The sequence below is a fragment of the Lathyrus oleraceus genome, chromosome 7 (genome assembly GCF_024323335.1).
Source record: "Lathyrus oleraceus cultivar Zhongwan6 chromosome 7, CAAS_Psat_ZW6_1.0, whole genome shotgun sequence".
NCBI classification, from domain to species: Eukaryota; Viridiplantae; Streptophyta; class Magnoliopsida; order Fabales; family Fabaceae; genus Lathyrus; species Lathyrus oleraceus.
The window spans coordinates 167,576,785-167,586,803 of record NC_066585.1 but is presented as its reverse complement, the minus strand read 5'-3'; the positions used below and the strand labels follow the sequence as shown (position 1 = coordinate 167,586,803).

Genomic DNA, 10,019 nt, shown 5'->3' with positions numbered 1-10,019 from the left:
GAGTCAACTCACAAGAACCTCACTCGGGAGGTGGGAAGCGCAACATGAGTTGTTGCATCATCATTTGGATATCATCCAAGACCAATCCTAGCCGATTTAATCGATAAGAAATAAAAGAAATATTTATTCCCGATTCAATCAATTTAACCGGCTAATTCATTCCGATTTTTAAAACACGGGGTATAATTAACGTTGTAGTATTCAAATAAATTAATGATTGTTTTAGTTAAAATAAAAAAGTAGACTACTCATGAATTTTATATTATGCTCATATTATTAATTATATTATAAACTTAACTAACACATAATAACATATCCGATCCAACAATCAGACTAGACTGATGACCCATCCAATTCTCTATTCAATCGATTTAATTGAATAATTCGATTCGTTTTTTAAAACACGAAGTATAACTAATGTTGTAGTATTTAAATAAGTTAATGATTGTTTTAGTTGAAATAGGAAAGGAGACCACTATTTTATTTAATAAATTTTATTGATAGTCAATTTTGTAGCACAATGGTTAAATATGTTAAAAAAAAGTTAGATATCACATAGAATTTAATTTGGTCCTAAATTCAATGACAATTTTTTTTTCTTTCTGAATTCTATATTATTCTTAAATTATTAATTATATTATAGTTAATCATATTTTATTTAGAAGGTAAAAAATAAATTTAATCAATAATTGATTAGTGATAAATATTTGTTCAATTTACTTTATTTTGTTATTTGTCTGTTGATCAACACGTATTTAGTAAAATATTCGTGGGAGGTAAAAATATGGTGACTCAAATTTAAACCTTTAATAAAATGTCCTTACAATTTATTTGAAAATTATTATTTTGATAATATTAAAAATCTATAACTTTAACTAATTCATAAATCAATTTTATTTTATTTTATTATAGAAAGTTCAAATAAGTTAATCTCTAGAGGCACATCAAATCAGCGTAAGCTCTAAGACTCAAAAAACGCATACATAATCAATCGAGAAATCATCACATCGACAATAAAAATAAAACCTATGACTTTTTGATTTTTGAGTAAACTCTTTATCATTTAAACTAAATTTAACTAATCACAAATATTTATTTCATATACAATTTTATATTTAATTAAAGTTATTATATAATAATTATTTTTGTTTTAGTTTAAATATATAAATAAGTTCTAAATTTATTTCATTGCTTAGAAGCATTGAAATAAAATTACAAACTTAACTAACACAAAAATAAATAAATACATGAGACATGTACTACTTATTACTTAAGTGAAAAAGACTAACTATTGTAAAATAGTAACACAATTAACATTTTAATAGTATATGTTTATGCTTCCTAAACAATTACAAATTAATCCTTGAAAAAGTCCACGTGTCTTAACAAATGTATATGTTTTTGGTAGTAACTTATAACTAATATTTTGTTAAAAATAATAAATATTAGGATTTGGTGGTGCGGTTTGAGTGATTTTGACGTAAAAAATAATCTAAACTGCAAGAAAAATATTATGCGGTTCAGTTTGGTTCGATTGATTTTTAAAAATAAAACTAAGCCAAACCAAATTAATACGGTTTGGATTGGTTCAATTGATTCGATTTTTTATAAGATTTTTATTGAGGCATACATACACCTATAAAGAACAACATAACTTTGTGTTTAATCATTCATATATTATCATAAAAACAAAAATCATCACATTTAGACAAAAACTTTTTATTCAATATAAAAAAAATAAAATTATATAAAAATGAAATAAAAAACATAAAATAGTAGTATAAAATAATATAAAAAAGATTATAATAAAAAGATGAAGGAGATGGAAGATTAAAGAAGATGAAAAAGAAATAACATAAGAAATGTGAGATTAGAAGAAACCTGCGATAAAAATGTAATTGAAAGAGAAAAAAATAACATAAAAATGAGAAGATAAAAAAAAACATAAGAGAGGAAATATTATAGTAGAAGATGTGAGATGTACATGATAAAGAAGATATGAAGAATGCACGATATTATTAGGAGAGATTTGAGAATATTGAAATTAAAATCTTAAGTGTGAGTAAAAGAATATTTGTAAGGTTAAGACATAATAAATTTGAATTTTGTTTGATGTGAAATAAGTGAAGTTTGAGTTGTAAAATAATGCGGTTTGATTTGGTTTAGTTCGATTTGTAAAATACAAATCCCAAACTAATCCGAATCGCGCAATTTTATTAAAAAATAATCTAAACGCATCCAAAGTAAATATAATTTTTTATTGATTTAATTTAGTTTAGTTTGCAATTTTTTATTGAATTGATTCGGTTCTGAAGATTCATAATAAATATATTAGAAGGTGATTAAATAAAGATAAATATAAGAGACTATAAAAATAAAACTATTAAATTAAAAAAGAAAAAAGAAAAAAAAGAAAAGCCGTGACATGGAATTGGTAGCTTAATCTAATAAAAGAGAATAAATAGAAAACTTGATTAGACTTTTCTTTTTCATCTATTTACGCTTCTTTGAAAACCTAAACAGAACCGGTTCTTGTTCTGCCCCAATTCACGGTACTGTTCCAATTCCTCTACTCGATTTCTATTCGTTTTTTCTTCTTCATTTATTCAAATCAACTGTTCTTCAAAATTAACCTGTTCCCGATTTAATCATGCTTTCTAATTGTGACAATTCGCCCAGAAAAATCGAGGATGGTATTAAGTTTTGTATAATTCGTGTTAGAGAAAATCTTAGGGTTGTTTGATTTTATTAAAATTGGGATCACTATAGATATATAGATATATGTTTTTGTGTCTGTGTGTATTAACTTAGTATAAATATTGAATTTTGATTAATTTGGGTGAATTTTAAATTTTTATTAATTTGGGTGAAATTTGAATTTTCCATGCAATCTTAGGTCATCTTATATATATTACATGATTTTTTTCTGCTTAAGGGAAAATGTGTTTGGTGTTAAATTAAATGATGATACTTGGGCAGACATCTGCTTAGTTGTTTATTGCAATTGAAATGATTAATTTTATGTTTTTGTTAATATGGAAGTGCTGTGAAGTTTCTGAGGAATTGTGAGTTTAGGATTGAAATACAGGTTTGTTTGCAAGTGTTATCATTGTATGTTAATACCTCTGATGTGTATTGTTTGTGTTATTTCTTTGTAGTGAATTTGGAAAAGCTTTAACTCAGGTAAATTTGGACTTTCAGCATGATATATGTTTGATGTCAACCAAAATAGTTTTCTTCTTTTTGGTTTAGATGTCCTTCGAAACAAATATGTCCATATGTTAATAAGCAAAATATTCTTTTAGTTTGATAAATTATTACGTACTTCTCAAAATCTCTTGTGAATTAAGTTCTAGGTTGACCAATTGTATGAAAATAGTTCCACGCCTTCGCATCTATATGTAAACAAGGAATCCTATTCTCTTAGCTTCTTGCTTGAGGTTAATTGGGTTCATTAAGTTGGACTGGTTAATTCAACACCATGTACTAATGCTTGTTTTATGCAGTTTAAAATGTCAGACGAAGATGAGTACCGTTGTTTTGTTGGTGGCCTTGCATGGTCAACATCGGATAGAAAGTTAAAGGATACATTTGAAAAATTTGGCAAGCTTACAGAGGCTAAGGTGATAAATACCAAATTAATGTCATTATCTTATTTAATGATTGTACGTCGAAATTGGTTTATGCTGCACTCTCGGCTTGCATCTAGACAAGAAATTTTGTCCTTGTTCATTTTTATGTTGGGAGAAAATTTTCAATATTTACCAAACCTTTTTATTAGAAAACCATGTAAACAAGATAAAAAGAAATCAATGTAATATGATCAGAAATCAATGTAATATGATCAGAAATCAAAAAGGGTTTTCTAAACATTATACTTGATTTGGACAATGGAGATTGTTAATATTCTCTTTAATTTTATTTTGTAAATAGGTGGTTGTTGACAAATTCTCTGGACGTTCTCGTGGTTTTGGATTTGTCACATTTGATGAAAAGAAAGCAATGGAAGATGCTATTGATTCTATGAATGGGATAGATTTAGATGGCCGGACTATTACGGTCGACAAAGCTCAACCTCATCAAGGATCAGCTAGAGATGCTAGAGATGATGGTGATCGCTACCGAGAACGTGGTCGTGATCGTGGTGATCGTGACCGTGACCGAGGTGGTCGAGGATCCAGTGATGGAGGATGCTTTAATTGTGGTAAACCTGGTCATTTTGCTAGGGAGTGCCCTAGTGAAGGGGGAAGAGGAGGGAAGTATGGTGGTGGCAGAGAAAGTCGATACGGTGGAAGCGGTGGTGGTGGCCACTATGGTCCTGATAGAAACGGAGATCGTTATTCTGGAGGTCGTAGCAGGGATGCTGGTAGTCGTGGAGATTCTGGAAATGATCGTTACTCCCGTGATCGTGATCGTGATCGTGCTGGACCATATGAACGACGGGGATCTGGAGGCTTTCGTTGATATACTTTCGTCTTTTCATCGAGGTATGTAAAATGTGTATTGATCTCTCCTTTATGCACCGTGTTTTCTTGATTCTAATGAAATTGCAATTATGTTTTTTTCAGCTTTGAAATCAAAGAGGTTGCTGTTGATGCTTAGCTTTCGTTTTCATTCACAAAATGTTCTGGGATTGTTGTTGTTTGGATGGACCAGTGATACCGGTGTTTTGACATGCAATACTTGGCACCTTTGTTAGACTAATTAATGTTCCTATATGCTGATCTTTTGGTCTGTTGAAATCTAATGACATACCGTTGAATTCGATGTTGTGCTCTATGCTTTCAATAATTGCCGCCGGTTATCTTGTGATTTGTGACTTACTTGCATGTGGAGTTGTATGACATGTTTTCCACGGGATTACCTGATTCTGTTTAACGAGGTATTGGAATGTTTTGTGGCTTTGGATGGATGCCGAATTGGGTATACTGTTTCTGGATCTTTGGGAAAGTAGTCAAGCGGGTAAATTATTAAATGTTCACATTATATGCATACTTCATCATCACTAGATTTCAGAATCAGTCGTTGCTTTATTAATGTTATTGACCTTTTGGCAGGATTCTTGGCTAAATGTGGTCTTTTTGGGTTCATCATTGGGTTCCTTTGTTGCTAACTGGACATGCATGGTTTTTAAAACTAAAACAAATAAAATCTTTTCAGCTGCAACAGGCAATCTGCAATTGCTTGAACTCACTATGCATTACCACCCTTGTTTTCTTCACGGGCTTAGATGAAATTGGTTCCGTTTTCTATGATTGTGGCTCATTATGTGGACGATGATCTTGATGAGCTGAGCAACTGCAACCCATTGTTTTCATACGTTATTGCTCTATTTGGTGGAAGATTGCTCTCATCAAACATTTTACTGTGCCACGTGATGCCTAGTTTGCGGTGATCTGGTTTGTCTTACTATAAAACGGTTGTCAAACCCGAGCTTGGTCCTAAATTTCCACTCTTCCACCACATGGTTGGGCTCTCTAGTATCAGATTTGAGATTGCCGCCATACTAAATGTCCGCATTATTCGTCTATCATGGTGTGTTACTACTTTCCTGTTTCTGTCAGTCATCATAATACTTGCTTAGCTCCTTTCAACTTGAATTTCATTTCTTCGGTTTATCATGCTCAGTGGTAGTTTTGATTGATTTTTCAATACTTGTATTTTGATTTGATTTTAGAGCATAGAACAAACTGAATGTATGTGCTCAAGTACCCTCTTATCTTCAGCATAAAGTGTGTATACTATAGGGTGTAGCTATTTATTTCTCTGAAGGGTTGTAGCTATTTATTTCTCTGAAGGGTTGTAGCTATCATTGCATTTAGGTGGGTGAAATCGTGAGGATTTGTGGATGCACCTTTATCTGTGCACACTAGAGAATTGTTCACTTAATCACTTCAAAAAGCTTTATCCTTATTTAAGCTTTAAAATGTGATTTCTCAATTTGATGGTTGATGCAACTCTATTTATGCACTAGAGATATTAGCTTTCGAGTCTAAATTTGCTTGGTTGGGTTTTTTTGATTTGCTGACCTTAGTTTGTTGAAGTATCTTCTTTTGCTAGAATGGTTGTTTAATGAAGAAGTTAGTTTGAATTTCTCTCTTAATTATCACTTATGGGCCGGGCTGAACCCGTTTCAGTCAATTATCCAGTCCAATTAAATTTCATTAGTTTGGGATGGGACACTTCTTTTATTCATGTCAACCCCTAACCGATTCAATCCGGTGATAACTGATTTGGTTTGAGTCTAATGATTGGGTCGAAGAGAAGATATTTCTTTTTTAAATTGCAAAATAGGAGATATCTTTTTGTTCCACCTTAACAAATTTCACATTTTCTGAACAAATTAACCATTAATATATGTCTATATATAATAGTTCATATTTTGAAAACTATACTTAAAAATTAAGTGCGTGTACTCTCTTTAAAAGCTATAAAAAAACTACTAATATTAAAAATATCTACTGAAATTGAAATAATCAAATTTTATTAAAATTAAAAACATAATTCAAATATTTTTTTTTCACACTTTAAGATTACATAGAAATAAGTAATTAAAACATTGATATAAATATAATTCTAATGAAGTAATTAACAATGATAAAAAAAATCCTTCTCCAACTCCGGAAACAACCCCAAAACTTCAACTAGACACCACAGATTTCATATACACATTTTAATCCAAAACTAAACTAAACAAATCTACTAAAACGTTCTTTAGGACAACCCCATTCAACCACGGGTCATATGAAAACAACGTATTACCATATTTGCCTATTTTCCTAGAAGCATCATATATGCAAAACCCTTGGTTCACCTCACCACCACCATTTTTCCATCAATTTGATTCTTTAGCTTTTCTCCGATACTTCCCCTTTTAAAAGCCCAGCCCATATTTATTTATCAGAATTGACAAATTCTTTTTCCATCCTAATAGATTGTTCCAAAATTTTGGCAAAATATAAAAAATTTCTCCAATTTTTGGAGATGCATCTTCGAACGCACAGTTGTTTCACTTTTCAAAATTTAATTCGGACAATAAATTTTATTATTTGTTTTAGGGTTTTTCGCAGATGCATCTCCAAAATAATCCTTAATTTAAAATCTAAGGGGACATTCGGAGATGCATCTCCGTACATGTTTAATGTATATATATATCACGTCAGACCCTCCGTCTTCTCCTTCTTTATTTTCTGAATCTTTTTCATCCCCAACTTCAATGGAGCTCGTAGCAACATACTTTCAGTCCATTTTTCAAGCTTCTTCAAGGATAAACATTACCTCTACTTCAAGCATTTCAATCTCAACTCCACTTATTCATCCCCAACATTTTTTAAAGTAAGTTTCTCATTTAATTTATTTTGGTTTTCGATTAATGTATTAGGTAAAATAACTTGTTATAAATGTATTAGGTAGTAGCCAAATTCATAATAAATAGCTGTTAGAGACATGCACTATGATTTGATTGCATTTTGGATTGTTAGGGTAAGACTGATATCAATTTCTGCCATTGATGCAAACATGAGCTTTTTCGGAGATGCATCTCCGAATTAGGGGTTTACTGGTTTTCGGAGATGCATATTCGAAACTTTTCAGGATGTTAATTGATGTCTTTTTCTCGTATTATTTCAGGGAAAAAATAACTGCAAACAATGACGACAGACTAAGACTCGACTGTGAGACCCAACACGCATCCGTTCAACGTGAGATGGCTAGGCTTCAGAATGACCAGACAAGAGTTAGACGAGGAACCGTCCCTAGGCCTCATGAGGGGTAAGCATCGACTACTAGGACCTGACTGACACATGGGTCCTCATCCCAAGGGCACATCTCCCCTTATCACGTAGACAAGGAGGAAGCTTCTGCTGCTGCACATGATTGTGTTCTTTCACTTGTAGACCCTTTTCCAAGTGGGCCATCTGAAACCTCCTTATCGATATATTATAAAGATCATATTGCTGGGCATGTATAGGCTAAAGAGGTATTTTTGTTAACAATTGTTATTTATAAGTTTTAAAAACTTAGGCTACGACATATATTTTATTTTATTTATGTTTTAACAAGAGCACAATTGTTTGACGTCTGTTAACCATAGTAGAAAGATTATAAAGCTTTATTAGCCTAAGAATCATTGGTTCCAGAGTGTCCTCCAGTACTTTGGTCTTGTAGGTCTGTGTTGCTCTGGGTACAAGACCATTAGCCATGATATGCATAAGGCTTTTGCTGAGAGATGGCATAAGGAGACGTCATCTTTCCACTTCTCCATTTGCCAGATAAAGATCATCCTAGATGTTGTTATTTGCCTTCTACACCTTCTCATCATGGGGATGTTACTTGATCATTCCAGGATTAAACTGATGAAGCGCCACGAAAAATACAGAGTCACTACCAGAGTTTATTTATTCCAAAGGAAAGGGAAAATAGCGATAAAACCCCAAATGAGAGAAATGGTATCGCAACCAAGAGAGGATTCAAAAGCCGGTTATGCAAGGGGAAGGTATTAGCACCCCTCACATCCATGGTACTCCATGGGAACCACTTGCTTGTATCAAATGCATATGGATGTTGTTTATCTGTGTATTGCTTGCTATCGGGAATGGGATGAGAGAATAAGATAGGGAGAAAATAAGTTTTAAGTTAGTGTGCTCGTCAAGGATTTGAGCCCTTGTGCCTATGTATCCCCATACGTGCAATAAGGAAATCAGAGCTCCGTAGTTCGGCTCACAAACGAAACATTAGTTTGGTTGTTTTTACTGAACAATATTGACGTTCGTGTGCTACTGTTCACTTGCATGTATACTCTGTCATGGGAGCAAAAGTATTTGCTTGTTTGCGGTGAAGTGGATACGCTTGGTTCACACTCTAGCAATTAAACATTACTTGCTCGCACATGGAGGCTTAAGTGTCGTTCACAGTAGAACAGAAGTAACACGTTCTTTCTGAAAGGTTTTGAAGAGAAAGCCCTAAGGCAAAAGATGATTTGATTTGACGGGGTTAATTTTATGTACGGAGACAAGCATCACACCCTTGGCTAGATACAATCAACGGTCCAATAACTCGGGAGTTGAGAGGACAATGTTATCCTAATCACTCTTTTTCATCCAGAAAAGAGATTTGAATTGTGAAAAGCGTTTGGCAAGTCTAATTATTGGAACTGAGAGGGAGACAAGTATCTGACCCTTGACTAAGTACATCAACGATCAGAGTACTTGGGAATTGAGAGGACAATGGAGTCCTAACTACTCTTTTTCTCCCTCATAGCACCTAGATATAACTTGTTTGAATCATTAGATGTTTTAAGGGGGAAAGTCAAGTGTCGGGTCCTCAGGCTAAGTACGACCGACAACCCAATTACTTGAATGTTGTGTACAAACACGTCCACCCCATTTCGCATTCCAATTTGTTATGAAAATGTTTTGAAAAAGGTACTTGACGTTGGATCAAGCGTTTGAATTTATTATGAAAATGTGTATGAAAGAATGGAGGAGAGAGATAGAATGAGGTTGAGAAGAGAATGGAGAAGAGATGATAGAAGGGGGTTGAGAAGAGAATGGGGAAGAGATGATATAATGGGGTTGAGAAGATAATGGAGGAGAGATGTGGATAATGGATCATGGAATGGATGAGAATGCTTGAAGTTGGATTAAGCATTCACGTCGCAATGGTGTGAGTTGTATTCGGAAAACAACTTGACGTTGAATCAAGTACCTTTTGTTTTTTTTGAAATGCTTTGTTTATCGTTTTATATTTTATCTTGGTTATTAACATGCATGGTGAACTAACTAGAAAGTAATAAATCTAAGCTATTACATGATCACGGGGTGAGGGAACATTTAACTCACAATGGGGGGATCCACACAATACAACATTAAAGGAATGAAAGGAAAATACAAGTTACAAATCATGTGCCATGCCTAAACCATACAAGTGCCATGGCACTTCAAACAACACAAATTAATGAATAAAAACAAAATGAATAACTTGGATGGTTTGGATCTCTCATTCATATGTCAACACAAAAA

At 32.8% G+C, this 10,019-nt stretch overlaps 1 protein-coding gene across 3 annotated transcripts; it reads left to right on the top strand.

Annotated features, from left to right (window-relative positions):
- The first annotated feature begins 2,420 nt into the window (after positions 1-2,420).
- LOC127100771 (glycine-rich RNA-binding protein RZ1A) lies at positions 2,421-4,812 on the top strand. 3 transcript variants are annotated; one of them, XM_051038040.1, is made up of 5 exons: positions 2,447-2,552; positions 3,159-3,183; positions 3,507-3,623; positions 3,934-4,487; positions 4,569-4,812. In XM_051038040.1, the coding sequence occupies exons 3-4, from the start codon at positions 3,513-3,515 to the stop codon at positions 4,462-4,464; spliced, it is 642 nt and encodes a 213-aa protein (XP_050893997.1). In that variant the 5' UTR covers positions 2,447-2,552; positions 3,159-3,183; positions 3,507-3,512; the 3' UTR covers positions 4,465-4,487; positions 4,569-4,812. The 3 variants fall into 3 exon arrangements, with proteins under 3 accessions (XP_050893999.1, XP_050893997.1, XP_050893996.1); XM_051038042.1 differs by lacking the exon at positions 3,159-3,183 and having other exon boundaries at positions 2,421-2,552; XM_051038039.1 differs by lacking the exons at positions 2,447-2,552; positions 3,159-3,183 and having other exon boundaries at positions 3,501-3,623.
- Positions 4,813-10,019: the final 5,207 nt, after the last annotated feature.